This window comes from Oryzias latipes, chromosome 7 (assembly GCF_002234675.1).
Source record: "Oryzias latipes chromosome 7, ASM223467v1".
In the NCBI taxonomy this organism is placed as follows: Eukaryota; Metazoa; Chordata; class Actinopteri; order Beloniformes; family Adrianichthyidae; genus Oryzias; species Oryzias latipes.
In genome coordinates, this window is record NC_019865.2 from 34087510 (window position 1) to 34106320 (window position 18811).

Sequence of the window (18811 nt, forward strand, 5' to 3'; positions counted from 1 at the left end):
TGGCATCTGTGAAAAAAGCTAAAGTTGAAGAGAGGATGGCTTCTACAAACTGATAATGACCTGAAAACACACCTCCAAATCCACATTGGCACACCTTAGGACCTTAGGAAGATATACCATTATTTTGTTTTCCGTTATTTTGAAAGGGAAAAAAAATAATAATAAAAAAGGACTAATTGACATAGTACAAGAAAGCCTTAACTGTAATTTGATGCCTTATGAAGATTTTTCCATCTTTCCTTGGCTTCTTTTATGCAATAATAGAACATTTTACCTGGGGTGCTTAAACTTTTGATCTCCACTGTATTTAGATCACAATATTATTAACATCTGAAACAAATATAAAGAAAACAAAGAAAAAAAAACGCCTTATTCCAGACCATACCCTATTCCACAATTTGTCTCAACAGCAAGAGTAAAAAAGACTAGTGCTTTTAAAGTTTGTTTAATCTGTTTGGTAAAATTGATCATTGTGAAAACTGGGATTTAGCAGAAGAGAAAGAGATAAGTGATTGGAGGGGATGAGACACAAGGAGGTGACTTTGGAGGAATTGAACAATTGCTCCACTTATGGTTGGATGGTTCAAGCCCCTGTGTCATCCATTAATTTCTGATAATGCACACCTCGTCAGGTATTTTCCCTTACTCATTTTATGTGTTTTGAAACATAACCTCACAGTACCTTTGAGGATTCTGATATTCTTTTTAGGTGTCTTCTCTTCTCTTCTCTTCTCTTCTCTTCTCTTCTCTTCTCTTCTCTTCTCTTCTCTTCTCTTCTCTTCTCTTCTCTTCTCTTCTCTTCTCTTCTCTTCTCTTCTCTTCTCTTCTCTTCTCTTCTCTTCTCTTCTCTCTGATAATAAGATGAAGGCTGTTTCACCTCCATTAGCCCCTATCTTTAGAAATGCAGCCTTTGACTGAGATGATGTGCAGCATGTTTAAGGGGGATGGCTGGAGTCTGAGACGGCCTCTCACTCTGTGTTGTGTTTGTGCTCTCTAGCTCCAGCGCCATCTCAGTGGTAAAGATCCTTAGAGTCCTGCGAGTTCTGCGACCTCTGAGAGCCATAAACAGAGCCAAAGGACTGAAGGTGAGGAGGTGCAGGAAACATTGTCCTTCATCTCTATAGCTCTCTGAACTTTGTTTTTGTGCTGCAGCACGTGGTCCAATGTGTGTTCGTGGCCATCAGGACTATTGGGAACATCATGATCGTCACCACGCTGCTGCAGTTCATGTTTGCCTGCATTGGAGTGCAACTCTTCAAGGTGACTGCGTGCTTTGGATTCAGATAAATGGAAAGCTTTGCGGCGGGTAGAATCTCCCCTCAACTGTTGGGGGCAGGAACAAATGCTTAGAAATGAAAAACAAAAGCCTTGTCTGTCTTATCACTGTAAGATTCTGGGTTTGAACCTATGGTCTGGTTATGCTAAGGACTCAGAAAGTTTCTCTCAGCTAAAAGGGTTGGAATGAAGGGTCAAAATGGACCCTGAGCATGACTTTGATTGCAGAAACCCACTCCCTCAGGTAGCGGTTCGCACGTCACGGGCATCCATTTGCATTGTTTAGTCAATTTACAGACGCAATCAGAGGTCCTGTGGCGCGATTTGGGCGGTGCAGTGCATCCAGAGTTAAAAAATCTTAACTGGTGACGACGACGCGATCTGTCATTCAGTCGGGGACTCAGTGCAATCAGGCTAAAAGCATTTGGCCCGCACGTGTCTGGGGCGCCAGGTTTATAAAAACAATTTTGTACAGCCGTCAAGGAGCGAATTCGCCTTGCATCCAAATAGAGCCGGCCGGCACGAGTTTGACGTGTGAATTGCATTCGGTGTGAACGCAGCATAAGAAATCCTTGACTCACTCTGTTGTTTGAAGTCCACTGCCTTTACACTGGAAGGAGCTCGGTAGAATCTGTAAATAAAACGTTCAAGGTGGGGAACAGCAGGCACCACCTGCTTTTGCTAAGGCATCTGATTGGTCAGTTTATAACTGAAATAACTTGCAATAAAGAAAAGAAATTATGTCAAAAACGAGAATTAGCAATTTAGTGTGTGAATGTGTGTGTGCCTGGGTGAATGGGACTGTGACTGTAAAGCGCTCTGGGCCTTTTGAAAGAAGGTAGAAAGCGCTATATTAGTATACGCCATCTACCATTTACCAAGAAGATGTTAAGAAAAGGTATCAGACCAAGAATGGTTACTCTGCACAATAGAATGACTGTCTAACAGCTGTTTATTTCTCTATAGAAGTCTATGGGATTTTAGATTCTTGGAGCCAGCAGGTACTTCCTGTTTGGAACGCCAGGAGGGAGCGGTCTCTCATACAGTCAATGATTGTACCTCAGCCCCGGGAGAGCAACCCCAGGTGCTCTCCGGGGGCTGGGCCCCGTGCTGTGTCCTGCATTGGAGTGCAACTCTTCAAGGTGACTGCGTGCTTTGGATTCAGATAAATGGCGGGGGGCTATTTTTCTGGTTGGGCTGGAGCTTGCACTCTCTGTGCTCCTGTGCCTCTCAGCTCTCTGGCGCAGGGGGCCCCTGTGGCAGTCCTGCTGGCGCTGGTATGGGTGGCAGATGTTATTGCCCAGCGGGTGGATGTACTTTATTTGCTATACTGAATGGGTCTTGTGGGGGAGCTTGGTGTGGGGATGAGGGGGGACTCTCCCTCAAACACTCCCTCAAGCACAGGTGTCAGCTCACCCCTACACAAATCAGTGACGTGCAGTCAGGAGAGGCAGGTGAGGCTGTGCCTCACCTGTCATTATGGGAAGAAAAGAGAAAAAATAAATTCAATTATTATATTTAATCATTAATTTGTGCTTTGCAGTCATTTTCCATTTAAATGTACCATTTTTGGGTGTTTTTTCTCTTCAAAATCGCTGAATTTCCGCATTTGCCGTTCAGATACTAAAAAGTGACGTGCGATGAGGCACCAGCCAGCTGAGCCTCACCTTGGATTGCGCAATACCTATGCAGTCAGACGGTACTGCTGTCTCTCTGTGTGTCGGTTCAATCACTTGTACTATATGAGCTGAGTTTACATAATTCAGCAGATGTATATGATGTTCAGTGTTTGTTTTTATAAATAACTGTTTGTGAGGGACGTGTTTCTTGGGCTGAGCGCTAAACGCCGGCAAAAAAGCCGCTAGGTGAGGCCAGACATTCTCGTGCCTCATGTTAGGGGGCGCCGGTGAGCCCTGAGATTATGATGTTAAAAAACAATAGAATTAGTGATAGCAAGCGGCAAGTCATTTTCTTCAGAAGGAGCGGCATATGGACTTTATATACAAGTAAAGGTAAGACGATAATAAGGTTTGTGCTTTTTTCTATGCTGCAGTTTGTATATGAAAATAAAAACACGTTGAAATTATATTTTAAACAAAACACGTTAACTGTTATCAATTAAATGGTGAATAATAAGTTACTCAGTATGGTTCATATGTTTGTAAATCTGACTGATGACGTCAGTGCCTCACCAGCCATTAACCTCATCGCACGTCACTGACACAAATAGTATGCGTGACTGAATAAAATGCATTAAATGTGTTGGTTTCTATGCATTGATATGTGTGTGTAAACTGTAGTTGTATTGTATTCATGTTGTCATGTTTGTATGTGAAGATTTTTGGAGCCATCAGGTATGTTTGTATCATTTGAATGTGTGTGGACAGGCCCCGCCCCCTTTTAGACTAACACTTATACTTGATGGTAGTGATTTTAAACTTCCAGCAACTTATTGCTTGATTATTTAATCCCCCCGCCTTCTATAATCATTCTTCTATTTCCTTCAGACCAATTTTTTCCTTCTTTCTTTTGTGCCTTCCCCCCTTCTCTTACATCCCTCTCTCTTCCTTCCTTCTCTTCTTTTACATCGAGTCCAACAAAATATTTACAAATATAACCAACATAAAAATAGATAAGGTTTAGAGTAAATCACAGAATTATTGATAAGCGTGATGCTTCCTTTGACCTTTTGTCCACTTGTTTCTATTTTGTTTTCTTTAAATCCAGTAAACCCCAATAGAGCATATTAATTTTATGGATGACAACTATTTTTTATTAGGAAGCAGCTGTTAGTTTGTTGCGGGTCTGGAATCACAAGCGGTGAGTCTAAGCCCCTCCCCTCCCTGTCTACCTGTTTTGGTGGTAGTAGTGGTTTTCCCCCGCATGCAACCCCCTTGACAAAAATCCAGCGGCACAGCAGCATCCAAAAATTAAAAACATTTAAAATAATCCAGACGTTATTAAAAAAGTGTTGAGATGACTTGGACCAAACTCTGGGATGTTTGGCTGTTAATAAACACAAACCTTGAAGGAGAACTAAACTGTTGACGTCTGACCTCTGATTTCATCAAGAAGATTTGAAAACTGTTTGATGTGTGTTTGTTGTGGTTTCAAGCTGTGTAACAGGGAAGACTCATTATATGCTGAGATGCTGTCACTTTAACCCAATGCATCATGGGAGATGTAGTGGTATAACTGCTAAAGCTACACCACTAAAGATGAGCTTTAGCTGGTATTTTTGTTGGAACTGAGAGACTAAATCGGAACAAGGAAGTGAAGACTTTAACCACTTCTGATTGGTCAGACTGATGACGTGTGATTAAGCCTCCAAGAATGATTGGTGGAGACAGTCAAAGGGGCAGGACTTTTCCAAAAACAGAGTTGAAGCTGCGGCTAAATCGTGGTACGGTCATTCTTATCAAATTGTCTTTAATAGAATCAAATAAACACAAAGAAAAAAGGTTTTTAAGATCTTTCATTTTCCTAACTGCTCAGTGTTTTATCAGGACCCGTTTGGATGAACACCGAGCTGATTTGGTAAATGCTTTTAGATCAGTGAATGGGTCATTTCCCACTGCACACCTGATCATCTCCCACAGCACAATGGTTAAAAAAACACTGTTCTACACAGACAGCGCATGATAGCAGCAAGTTGACAGGATAGAAGGAGTGCCCTGACGCAAATTTTATAAATTTTACGCGCAAATGGGTGGTTTTAGTCTAGGAAAAAAACTGTTTTTATATTTACTTGGACGCTCACGTGGCCCCTACGAGATCGCCACTGACTGTCTTTCCAGAAGAACTTTCCGTCCCATAACAGACTTGGTTGTCGTTCACAGCTGCAGACACGCCCCCTCCGCGCGTTCACGCTGCTTTCTTTCTCCTGCCTGCACGCACTACCTGACGGTGTCAAAGCCACCACGACAATCTTAGAACATGAAAGTTATTTTACAAAAACACAGAGAGGATGAAAGAACAGATTGCCGATAAACAACATCTAGATGAAAGTGCAAACAAATCTCATTAGGATCTCTCAAATGATCTTTTAGTTTGAAGTGTTTTTCAGAGGTACATAAGTCAAAGTGTGATCTCTGTGTTACAGGGTAAATTTTACCGCTGCACAGACGAGGCCAAAAGCACGCCTGAACAATGCAAGTGAGTACGCAAGCTAACCCTAACTCTGAGAAAGAGCTACAGCTTCATCTTAGTCGTAGTTCTCCAGGATTTCTTTCATTTTGCATTTTTTTTTGTTTGCAGTACTCACCTACAGGGGCTGGGGAACGGGTTTGGTTCTTTTGTTGCAGGTGGAGCAGATGTAGCATTAGGAAGACTTTGCATATGAATGCTATAACATGAGCGCCTCTCCAAACATTTCCAGTCTCGATCTTCAAACAATAAAGTGGTTAGGTGGTTGCTGTGGATCTAAGACATGAAGTAAATGTGTTGGTGAAAAGATGTGGGGGGGCTGATGTGTGTTCAGGGGGACGTTTGTGGTGTACAAAGATGGAGATGTGACGCACCCCATGGTCCGACAGAGGATCTGGCTCAACAGCGACTTTAACTTTGATAACGTTTTAATGGGGATGATGGCGCTCTTCACCGTATCTACCTTTGAGGGATGGCCTGCGTGAGTGTTCAAACTCCACCCAGATTAGTGATTACTTCTTGCTACAGCTTAATATCTTTAACCCTTTGGGCTTCAGGCTACTGTACAAAGCCATTGATGCCAATGGCGAGAACTCTGGTCCCATCTACAACTACAGAGTGGAGATCTCCATCTTCTTCATTGTATACATTATCATCATCGCTTTCTTCATGATGAACATTTTCGTGGGTTTTGTCATCATCACCTTCAGGGAGCAAGGAGAGCAGGAGTACAAGAACTGTGAACTGGACAAGAACCAGGTAACCTCAGCTGTGAAGTAAGCCGCCCACTTTCAGATTGAGTTTTAAAAAGATCACAGTTCAAACTTTTCTGTGTCTGAAAATATAGCCAATATATGCACCCAATTAGCAAAGGGTTAATTTGCTCTGGTGGCATCTCAGGGCACCCAAAGTGTGCAGTTATTTTATTGGAGTACGTTAGTATAAGCACATGAGGGTTTATGACAGATCAATTCTTTTATGGGTTTATCATCCTAGTACATATCTGAAAGCCGTGTTTGCCAATCTTTACCCCCCCCAGCGACAGTGTGTAGAGTACGCCTTGAAGGCTCAGCCTCTGAAACTCTACATACCAAAGAACCCAGTTCAGTACAAGTTCTGGTCCATCATCAACTCGACAGGTTTCGAGTATGTGATGTTCGTCCTGATCCTTCTCAACACCGTCACTCTGGCTGTGCAGGTTAGTTCCATTCAGCTGCAACTAAATTTGTGCTGTCCAAGCTCAACGCTAACCTGGACCAAGAAACTCAACAGCTTTCCTTCTCTGCAGCACTATGAACAGTCCAAAACCTTCAGCTACATCATGGACATCCTCAACATGGTTTTCACCGGACTTTTCACCGCGGAGATGCTGCTGAAGCTGCTTGCTCTGAGACCCCGGGTCAGGATGGACCTGTGGAATTATTCACCCATTCATGTGTTCCCATTAAGCAATGTTTGCAAACATGCTGACTAATCATTTTCTCTGAAACTGGTTACAGCACTACTTTGTGGACCCCTGGAACTCTTTTGATGCTCTGATTGTGGTGGGCAGCGTGGTCGACATTGTGGTCACAGAGTTTAGTGTGAGTGAAGAAGCTTTTAGTGATGGGATTTATGGCTCTTATTAGGGAGCTGAATCTTTTGGAACAGTTAATTTGTAAGAGTCGTTCGGAAGACTGGCTCTTTTAGTTATTTCATATTTATTAACTTTTGAAAAGTCTCTGTCCTGAGGTCAATTCAGTTAATCCTAGAAATAATCACAGGGAAGATTGACGGGCAGAGATCCGGATCAGAATAATTGGAATTCAGATTTTCTACTAATAATTGAGCTCAAATTATTTTGGAAATATAAATTATTGGTTTATTTGACGTGTGTGGATAAGATGTTAAAGATGTGGATTCATAAAATACTACACTGCCAGCATGTACAGTGTGTATATATAAGTACTGTGTATGTGTACTTTGAATTATGTTATTAATGCAACAGCTAAACCTGCAACCTCTAAAAGAACCATTCTGTCCAGTTTCTTACTGACAAAATTAAGCGAGAGCTGCAAAAGTTCGTTTCTCTTTTTATAAAAACACACTTTTTTGCAGCCATTAGGCCATTTATTTATAACATGAAGCTTTTAAATTTTTACAGTTTTTAAGCTATAACAGTTTTATATGTTTAAATAGACTATATGACAATTTTGATTTACTTTAATCTGACAGCAGCACATTCAAGTTCCTTTCAAAATACAATGCAGTGTTAAAAAAGATCCCCCTAAAGCAGTAATATTTAGTTGGTCCTATTATGCTATTCTGTCATTTATGAACTTTGCTTCTGAACAGAAACTATGGATACTGCTGTGCAGCAGAAGAGAAGAACAAGTGCTTTAAACTTATTCTAACAATAAAAAGTTCTTACAATAGATTTAATTTTACTCAGTCATCCGACTTTTGTTTATTTTTGAGGATTGATAATAGCATTTAGTGTCTTAATTTAGTGTCATGTCACGAGTATTTAAAAAGACATTTATTTAACTATTTTAAGATCACCTAATGAAAAAAAAAAAACTACCATGAGTTTTGTGCTGCATCAATGCCTGCTCCCCATTTGGACTCAAAGTGGCCGGGATCACCAGATTGTTGTCCGGGCATTGCAAATGTCAACAGGCCTCGTCAAGTGCCCGCACTGCTACGTACGATTTCTATCAATTGGACGGCTGGGGGTGGGCTGGAGGGTGGCAGTCTGAAATCAACCGAGTATCAGACCATTTCGAGACCTTCCCTCCCATGAATCAATTATGCCATTGCTGCCTTCCTGCCTACCGCCTGGCACTGGACTGCCACTGCGTGACCTCCAACTGGGCCCAGGGAGCTGACTGATGTCAAAAAAGTCATTCCCGTAAAATGTTCTACTTTTTCTTAAAACATCTGTAGGCAGCACACGGCATGTAAAAATGCGACTGCCACCTCCCAATTAGAACCTGGCGAATTTGCTGAAAAATATGCATTTAGCGCTGAGGGATTTTGGGAAATGTGACCATAGTGTAAACTTGTTGACATTCACAAACTCTCCTTAAAATTCCTGCTAGTGTGTTTGAGCTTCCTCTCCAAAGCTGCAGGATTTATGTTCCATGATCTGAAGAAACAGTCTGTTTATTCTTCCCTGGTGGAGCATTTCTCAGACTGAACATGTGTAAGAAAAACACACATTCAGGTTTTATTTAACCCTAACCTTGAACAGGGATCATTCAGCATCTTCATAAAAACCTAAAACAAAACAGTTGGCAAAAACGAACATTAACTCAGAATTTCTTTCCAGAGTGGGGAGGACAGTTCCCGGGTGTCCATCACATTCTTCCGGCTGTTTCGAGTGATGCGATTGGTCAAGCTGCTGAGTAAAGGGGAGGGGATACGCACTCTTTTGTGGACTTTCATCAAATCGTTGCAGGTCAGACGCATCATTTGCTTGCCCTTGTTCCCGTTCGTGCTTGTCTAGAAAAAGCAGCTGAAGTCTTAGTCCTGATGGTTAATAAAACCAGCAGATGCTAACATTTGACCCCTAGAGCCACCGGGGGCCCCTAGATGCACAGCTTCAGAAACAAGCTGCTGTCTTTGTCAGTGAGCATTAAGATGTTCTTCTTTTACTTATTTGGGACTACAGTTTCTTTTCCAGTGTTTTTGGATTTTAAAGGATTATGAGAACCTGGGCCTTTGTCCTAGATGAGTACAATCCCCCCCAGAGCAGCAGTCCAGTACAAAACATTTACTAAATTCCTCTGTGGATTTTAAATGGAAGAAGAGTTTGAGAAAATCAGAAACAGAACTACTTCTTATATACTTTTTAATCACAAAGGCTGATGCTGGTTACTTTGAACTAGACTTACTCCCTCCCTCTCCCCTCTGCAGGCACTTCCATATGTGGCTTTGCTCATTGCCATGATCTTCTTCATCTACGCCGTGATTGGCATGCAGGTGATGAGCTATGGATATTCCAGGTCTCAAGGGCATTACCCAGAGTGCACCAGTCTGGACGCCCGCTGCATCTTCATTCTTTTTTAAATGAGTGTTGGAGCCAGACATCTCTGTTTGGAGCTGTGACATTAAAAAAACATAGGAAGGGTTTTTGCTGCAGATGTTCCAGGAAGGACGTTTTATAGTCGGAACTAAACCTGAAGTCTGAGTGGATGAAGTGAAGCTTTGTCCAGAGAGCATCTTTAAGTGCAGGTGGAGGAGTCACCTCTGTTTTTCAATACTTGAGGGATGACTTTATTTTCTTTAAAATAATGATCGGTAAACTGACCGTAATCAATCTGCTCACAGTTCAGTCCATACCTTAAGTGCAGAGTTTTTGTATTTTTAAACATTAGTTTTCTGCTTAGAGGAGAAAAACCTTGTTTGTCTCTCTCTGTCCAGCTATCTGTTCATGCATTTGTCTCTTCTTCTATCTTTACATCAGACGTTTGGGAAAATTGCCATGCAGGATTACACTCAGATCAACAGGAACAACAACTTTCAGACCTTTCCTCAGGCTGTCCTTCTGCTTTTCAGGTTAGGGCTGCTTCAGAAACTGGCTGCCTTTTGTTGTCTTCTGGTTGTTGACGCTCCGTGTTCATGCACAGGTGTGCCACAGGTGAGGCGTGGCAGGAGATCATGCTCGCTAGTCTTCCAGGTAAACGCTGTGACCCAGAGTCCGATTATGAACCAGGAGAGGAGTTCAGCTGTGGCAGCAACTTTGCCATTGTTTACTTCATCAGCTTCTTCATGCTGTGTGCCTTTCTGGTCAGAAAACACCTTTTGATAGCATATGTTTAATTTTAATTAAAGATTTAGCATAATTTGATCAAAAAGTTATACACGATTGCTTTTGCAGATCATCAACTTGTTTGTCGCTGTCATCATGGACAACTTTGACTATCTGACACGTGATTGGTCCATCCTGGGGCCTCATCATCTAGACGAGTTCAAGAGGATCTGGTCTGAGTATGATCCAGAGGCCAAGTAGGTTCCCTTTAGATTTCTTTTTAGGAGTAATCAGGGGAGGGATGGGAGTTAATTGACAGTTCCACTCACAGTGATAGAAGATGGAACTTGGGATCTGTGCATGTGGTCACCATTGATGTGGACTTTGTTGTAGTGTGCTATGGAACAGAGAACTAAGTCAAAGATAAAGGTCTCAGTTTCTCAGTTTATCTAGCGGGCATATGCATATTGTATGTAGTCGTAAGGGCACAAACTGAAAAGGCTTAGACATATGGAAGGAGGGATATCTTGTCACATTCTGGATATGCCAACCCTGGGGGTGGGGTGCAGAACAAGAACACTGTAGAGATGATCTCTCTACTGCTTTGTTGAGGGTTTTTAGTAAAATCTTACGGTGTAGATCATTTTATTGTCCAGGTGTGGTTAGGATCGGTGGTACTGCTCCTGACTGGTTAAGATCATATCTTGCAGACAGAACCGTGAGTGTGAGCTTATCTGGATTCACTTCTGCCACAGCACCTCTGTCTTGTGGGGTTCCTGAAGGCTCAATTCGAGGACCTCTTTTTTCCATATACCTCCTTCCTCTGGGCTACATCATGAGAAAACATGGGGTATTCTTTCATTGTTATGCTGATGATAGTTACATGTTCCCCTTAACAAGAAAGGTTCCTCAATAACACCCACTCCTGTCCTGTCTACATGACATAAAAGACTTGATGACCCTTAGCTTTTGGAGTTTTAATGACCAAAAGACAGAAGTGATGATGTTTGGTCTAAATGGCTCCTCTGACCCCTCCAAGGTGGATTTAGGTCCCTTGGGTCGATATGTTAAACAGTCTTTTTAAACTTGGGTTTTAAAATGGATAGTGACTTTAAGATAGACTCCGACTTAATCTGTAACTCACTTTATTTTGGGATCAGTCAGTTGTCCCTCTCACATCTGCAGCTTGTTCAAAATGTTGCTGCTGGTGTCCTGGTCTGAGCACGAAACAGGGACCAATTCAATTCAATTCTATTTATATAGCCCAAATTTAATATGACATTTAAATTTGAGTTGTATAAACAAATACTGTTGGATAGACAAAAGAGATTAAGTTGAATAGACTTAACTCAATTACTTGTTACCAATTAAAATATTTAGTTTAAGTTGTATTTATATGGATGGATGGATGGATGGATGGATAAAAATTCACCCCTCACATCCTCCGTGGGTGGTTTCTCACATAAGCTGGGGTCCTCTACCAGAGGCCTGGGAACTTGAGGGTCCTGCAGTATCTTAGCTGTTCCTAGCACTGTTCTTTTCTGGACTGAGAGGTCTGAGGTCTTTCCAGGTATACAGATACCTGGAAAGACCTCAGACCTCTCAGTCCAGAAAAGAACAGTGCTAGGAACAGCTAAGATACTGCAGGACCCTCAAGTTCCCAGGCCTTGGCTGCAACAGTGCAGCCAATCTTCCAGCTTGGGGGTTACTGCCCCGAGTGCTCCAATTAACACAGGCACCACTGTCACCTTCACTTTCCAGGCTTTCTCCAGTTCTTCTCTGAGTCCCTGGTATTTCTCCAGTTTCTCATGTTCCTTCTTCCTGATGTTTCCATCGCTTGGCACTGCCACATCCACCACAACGGCTTTCCTCTGTTCTTTATCCACCACTACAATGTCTGGTTGGTTCTCCATTACCATCCAATCAGTCTGGATCTGGAAGTCCCAGAGGATCTTTGCCCTCTCATTCTCTACCACCTTTAGAGGTGTTTCCCATTTTGACCTTGGGGTTTCCAGTCCATATTCTGCACACATGTTCCTGTATATTATTCCAGCCACTTGATTGTGGCGCTCCATGTATGCTTTCCCTGCCAGCATCTTACACCCTGCAGTTATGTGCTGGATTGTTTCAGGCGCCTCTTTGCACAGCCTACACCTTGGGTCTTGTCTGGTGTGGTGGTTCTACACCTTGGGTCTTGTCTGGTGTGGTAGATCTACACCTTGGGTGTTGTCTGGTGTGGTAGATCTGAGCTTCTATCGCTCTGGTGTTCAGGGCTTGTTCCTGAGCTGCCAGGATGAGCGCTTCAGTGCTGTCCTGTAGGCCAGCCCTTTCTAGCCATTGGTAGGACTTCTTGATATCAGCCACTTCAGTTATGGTCCGGTGGTACATCCCATGCAGGGGTTTATCCTCACATGAGGATCTGTCCTCCAGCACTGTATCCTCTGCTCTCCATTGCCTGAGACATTCACTAAGCACACTGTAATTTGGGGCCTTGAGCTTGATGTACTGATGCATCTTGGATGTTTCATCCTGGATAGTGGCTCAGTAGTCCTCAGCCTCCTTCCGTGTAGCTAGCATACAGTCTCAGGGTGCTGGATTTGGGGTGGAACCCTCCATGCATGGTGAGGAGCTTTCGTCTTTTAACATCCGTGGTCTGTATCTCTTCCTTTGGCCATTGTATTATTCCTGCAGGGTATCTGATAACTGGCAGTGCGAAGCTGTTTATTGTCCTGGGGCCTCATTTATAAACGTTGCGTACGCACAAAAGAAGGCGTACGCCACTCTCTACGCAATAGTTGAGATTTATAAAAAGCAAACTTGTGGGGAAAATGTGCGGTCCTTCACACAAGCTCTGACCCGCACAAAAACTCGTGAAATGAGAAACGGCGACGCCGTCGGCAGATGGAAGAAACACGTGAAAGTGAAAATGACAATACTGCCCCTCAGAAATTACATGACTTCACAAAGCAAGTCTTACAATTAACAGCTACACCAACACCCGTTTGATCGATCAGCAGTGAAAAAAAAAAATCAAACGAAAATTACAACAGAAATTCAAATGAACACTTATTTGCAGAAAGAAAAGTGAAATATGTTCTGCAATATTGGCATGTTGTGCAATTCATCCTCATAAATAATATAGTTAACAGAACGAAATAATGTACAAAACTGATATTCTCGTCAATGTGTCCGTCTGGCGGAGCAGATATAGGTGCAATTAGACAGACAGATGGATAGAGAGAGAGATGCATTAAGTGTCCACTGGGGAAAGTTGTTTACATAGTAAAACATTTCTTCATAAGCTATGGAATTATGGTATTCATGCATATGCCTTTAGTTTGTTTTATTTTTGATAAAACAATGTATGGCGTATGTCTCAACCATTCAGAAAGCAACAGTTTCCCATTTCCACATAGATTATTACCGACATCTGTAGCTTGTCAGATGTAACTAAATGGAGGGAAATAAAATGCCCCATCACAATGCGTAATGACGCACAATGGCTGATCTTGCGCTCTTAGAAGATGTGGCAAATGGAAGAATTCGGAGTGAACGCATCTTTAGACAGCAAGAAGACTTGCTGGCAAACGAGGACGAGTGGCTTATGAGCCGGTTCCGACTTCCTCCAGCCGTCCTGTTGGACCTCTGTGGGCTTTTGGGGGGGTGTCACCCGGTGCATCTGGCGCGTCGTGTCTCCCTCCGCCTCAGTCACCACTCCACTTAAAAGGGATTCCCCAGTAATTGCCGCCAGTTTCTCATCAAGAGGGGTCATCTACGGTGCCCACCCCCCCCGCCCCCCCGTGGCAGACACCTTCTGGCGATGCAGCGCTAGACGTTTTTTTGCCTAGACTTCGATGTCCGACAATTTCTTTTTTATTTCGGCCACGGTCCGAGGTTGTGAGGCTACAGCATTTTCGGCGTCTGCCACCGTTTGCCACTCAAGTGCCTTTTTGGCATTAGTAATGCCCACACTGTGCCCTCCAAACAACACTTTTCTCCTCTTTTCCACCTCGCCAACGATAACTTCTACTTCACATTGAGTGAAGTTACGTTTTTTTTCATTTCCTCTCTGTGTTCGCCATGGTTTCGCAATCAATGAATATTCATTTGTGGGCGTTTCACGGACTATTTATGGGCAACTATGGGCGTGTCATGAAGCCGCAAAAGCTGCGCTGCATTTAGAATTGGTTGTGATTTATTAAGGGAAAGATGCGTAGGATGTGCGTGCGCACGGTTTTATAAATCCGAATATTTCTGTGCGTACGCATGTCCTTTGTTTCACCCGGACGCCACTTCTGACGCAAATCCTACGCAAAGTTTTATAAATGAGGCCCCTGGTCTTATTTTTGCCATTGAGCTGGCTTCTCAGGACTTGCCTTACTCGTTGGAGGTATTTAGCTGTGTATATATATATATATATATATATATATATATATATATATAGATATAGATATAGATATAGATATATATATATAAATATATATATATATATATATATATATATATATATATAAATAGATATATATCTATATATAGATATATATATAGATATATATATCTATATATAGATATATATATAGATATATATCTATATATAGATATATATATAGATATATAGATATATAAAAATTATCCCACTAAAATGAATTACTTCAAACTCGAAACAAGTAATTGATTTAAATTTATACAACCTAATTTCTTATGTCTATCCAACTCAATAATTGTTTATACAATTCAAATTTACATATTTATCTAACTAAATGTCATATTACTCCAATTCAATTAAATGTTTTACAGCTTAATTTATTGTACCCCTCGAACTCTCATATGTGTATTTTGGGCCCGTTGATATTCTCATTTTTTAAAACTGAGATGAATGATACAACAGGGATTTGCAGTACTGTGCCAGCATTCAGTTAATATGACCCTGACCAACATCAGTTCATATACCATTCTGTGGTAACCTCATTATGCTCTCCCTCCCTCTCACTCATGGTGCAGAAAGAAAGAAATAAACATAAAATAAAATATCTCGGCAAAACACAGTAAAACAGCTAAACAACTAAACACATTTGGTCAAAAACCCATACTTAAACCCAAATCCATCCAGACAGGCAAAGGGAATGGTATCCCACAATCCCTTGGGGTGCCGATCTAACAGCAGCACACCAGATCTACCACACCAGACAAGACCCAAGGTGTAGGCTGTGCAAAGAGGCGCCTGAAACAATCCAGCACATAACTGCAGGGTGTAAGATGCTGGCAGGAAAAGCATACATGGAGCGCCACAATCAAGTGGCTGGAATAATATACAGGAACATGTGTGCAGAATATGGACTGGAAACCCCAAGGTCAAAATGGGAAACACCTCTAAAGGTGGTAGAGAATGAGAGGGCAAAGATCCTCTGGGACTTCCAGATCCAGACTGACAGGATGGTAATGGAGAACCAACCAGACATTGTAGTGGTGGATAAAGAACAGAGGAAAGCCGTTGTGGTGGATGTGGCAGTGCCAAGTGATGGGAACATCAGAAACTGGAGAAATACCAGGGACTCAGGGAAGAACTGGAGAAAGCATGGAAAGTGAAGGTGACAGTGGTGCCTGTGGTAATTGGAGCACTCGATGCAGTAACCCCCAAGCTGGAGGAGTGGCTACAACAGATACCTGGAAAGACCTCAGACCATATATATGCATCACAATGAAAATAAGATAGAAACTCGTGCGTTAACTATGTCCGTTGTTTTCCTCCAAGCAGAATCTTTTTCTTTTGCTAATGCAGATGTGTTACTTTTTTGATGGACGTATAATCTTCATACGCTGTCATTAAAATCTCCGACTCCGTCTCACTGAAGTATAGCGGTCTCTTTTTTTTCCCCATGCGTTTCCATGGTGACTCTGGAAATCAGTGATCCATTGAGAATGTCTTTATGTACTTGCTGTGCACGTGCATTAACCCAGGGTTACCAAGTAGAGCGTAATTACGCTAACTCATACTCAAACAAGTTCAGGCGGATTTCAGGGTTAAATTCAGGGTAGTTTAAACGTACCTTCTGGAATACCCTCCCAGAGCTAAAGCCCTCTTGTATTGGATAGATTTGACTTTAATAGGAGTTTTTAATCTACTGATACACAAAGTGTATATTTCTATAAACCCCTTTTGTATTTGAGGCTAAACTTTAGTTTATATTTTATAGTTTACATCTATAAAAATTATATTTGTATAGATTTTTGTTTGATCGGATCGGAAAAAAAGAAGAGAAAAGGAGACAGTGGGATGTTAAATATGGGGGATAAGGGTACCAAAGAAAGGTGAGAAAAAAAAGGAGGTTAAGGAAGTTGGAGGATGATTAAAGAAATTTGTGTTGGGGGGTAAATTCACAAAGGAACAAGTTGCTGGAGGTTTATCATCAAAACTGTCAGATGTAGATGTTAGTCAAAAGGGCGGGGTCTGTCTACACATACTCTGTTGACCCAAAAACTTTCAAACATATCAACACATACACAAATTAACTACAGCTCACATATGTGTGCATCCAAAAACAAACCAATGTCAAGCATATCATTCCATCATGGATACTAGTAGTGCAAAGGTGAGCTGACACCTGTGCTCAGGTAAGTGCTTATGTTCTACTGTGGTGGATGATGGAATGTAAAAAGAGGGAGAATGTCTGGTTACACCCAAACCAACCCGCTGCTGAAGCAGCAGCTAGCGCTCCCCAGATACCCACACGGGATACCAGATCAAGGACCCAATGCCAGCCACCCTGACCAGGGCCAGACGGACCACCACAGGGGTCCCCAGTGCCAGAAAGCAGGAGGGGAGCAGAGGAGCACAGACAATGCAAGCTCCAGCCCAGCCAATAGAACAGCCCTCCTGCCATGCCAGGGGGCCCAGCAGAGGATCCAATTCATTGGAGAGCACCCCCAGCCCCAGAAAAGTAACCCAACCCCACCCAGTAGTTCTGAGCATTCCCTCACCAAACCCCAGGCATGGACCAGCCCCCCCCCCCAAGGGAGACACACCTCATGTTCCAGGCAACTACCCACTCAAACTGTGGGAAGTCCAGCAGAGAGCACTCCCCCTGCCCAGGAAAAGCGGTGGTCCCCTATGAGCATGGTAAGCATGTGCAGACCAAGGATGGGGTAGGGAGCAGTAGATCTCCAGCCCTAATCTCCAGCTCCTGAAAACGCAAGCCACCTGCCAGCCAGGCTACTCTCCTGATCAAAACTTTTGGTCCCGATAAATTGTCTAAACCTTTGACTGCCTGCTATCTCCTACTTTGATCCTCCAGTCCCTAACAACAGAAGCATAAGAGTTCCTATCCTATAACATTTGTGGGCTCACTTGAGGCAGGGAAGGGTTTCTTCTTCTTCTTCTTCTTTGATATGGTAACTACTAGCCGTTAGCTGACAGACTGGTTGAAAAGAACTGGCAAAACTAATGTTAAATATAGTCAGGATGAGTGTGGATGGGTTGCAGGTGTGTCATAAGTCCCTGCCAGTAATCCTGCACACCTGTGATGACAAAACAAAAAGGAGATGACAAAATCCAGAGGGCATCCATAAGAGAAAAATGACCAAAAGAGGGAGACAAAGGGACAGAGCCGAGTTAAACTATAACACCCTAGTACCCCTCACATCTGGTAAATGTGAGGTAAATGTGTGTGGCGTTTGCTAAACCATGTCTGAGGTCAGAGGTATTTAGGTTCTGGTCATGGTTGTGGTCTATTACTGGCGGGGCTTCACTCCTGGGTCTGTCACAAACTCAAGCAGTAGTTTTGTGTCTTGAAGCAAGTCTGCTGATGACACTTTGAGACTCACCAAGTTCACCTGGAACACCTGACTGTCTACCACCAACCTGAAGGCGCTATGGCCAGGTGGAGCTGCTCGTCCGTTAAGCAACGTTGTGTGTTCACAGCTGTTGGAATGATGAACTTGAAATGACTTACTGACAAAATCAAGTTTTTATACCCACAGAATGTTAAGATTGATGCTGCGTTTTTCTTTTAGAATATTTTGGTTCGGCCCCTAAAGGCACACCAAGGAGACAGTGTGCTGAGCGCAGTAAGGCACACTAAGCAGTGAGACCATTATGTGGAAAACACTAAATGAGATGTGTCTATTATCCCAATACAATCCTCTCTTCATCCCAAAAGTCTGCAAAGTGAAACCAGGGCCGGGTCCAGCCAATTTGGTGCCCTAGGCAAGGTTTTTGGTGGCGCCCCCTTGCATTGCAGTAGATTTCAGTGCTAGTGTACATACACTCACAAGAAACTTCATAACTTTCTCTTTGCAATTTTCTTTTACTGATAATGCTTTTGTACATCAAAATACTTAGAATTAAAGAAACAAATACAAGAAAGCAACATTTTTAAACATTTTATATTACATATAAATAGCTTAAAGTACATAATAAAACATGTAAAAAAATGACATTAATTTATAAAATAAGATAAAAAAAATGGGATTAATATTTTTTATCTAAAAGATGATTTTAGTAGGACGAAGTGGTGTTTTGCTGCTGCCTCAACTTGAATTACTAAAAAACTACAACACCACCTCCTCAATCTGACAAACCAGCTACGGCAGGTTGCAGCAAAGTCATTTACAACATCTTCCTATGACAACTGTTTTACGACCACATTGTTCACACTTCTG

At 42.3% G+C, this 18811-nt stretch overlaps 1 protein-coding gene across 2 annotated transcripts in view; it reads left to right on the plus strand.

The window, feature by feature from the left end:
- LOC101171727 (voltage-dependent L-type calcium channel subunit alpha-1D-like) overlaps positions 1 to 18811 on the plus strand; it is a 91390-nt gene that overhangs the window by 47967 nt on the left and 24612 nt on the right. For both annotated transcript variants that reach the window (XM_023957109.1, XM_023957110.1), the window contains exons 25-37: positions 998 to 1085; positions 1153 to 1260; positions 5378 to 5430; positions 5756 to 5902; positions 5979 to 6180; positions 6461 to 6619; positions 6710 to 6820; positions 6921 to 7004; positions 8732 to 8860; positions 9319 to 9384; positions 9869 to 9960; positions 10032 to 10191; positions 10283 to 10410. In XM_023957109.1, the coding sequence (XP_023812877.1) occupies positions 998 to 1085; positions 1153 to 1260; positions 5378 to 5430; positions 5756 to 5902; positions 5979 to 6180; positions 6461 to 6619; positions 6710 to 6820; positions 6921 to 7004; positions 8732 to 8860; positions 9319 to 9384; positions 9869 to 9960; positions 10032 to 10191; positions 10283 to 10410 (1527 nt within the window). The remainder of the gene's footprint in view (positions 1 to 997; positions 1086 to 1152; positions 1261 to 5377; positions 5431 to 5755; positions 5903 to 5978; positions 6181 to 6460; positions 6620 to 6709; positions 6821 to 6920; positions 7005 to 8731; positions 8861 to 9318; positions 9385 to 9868; positions 9961 to 10031; positions 10192 to 10282; positions 10411 to 18811) is intronic.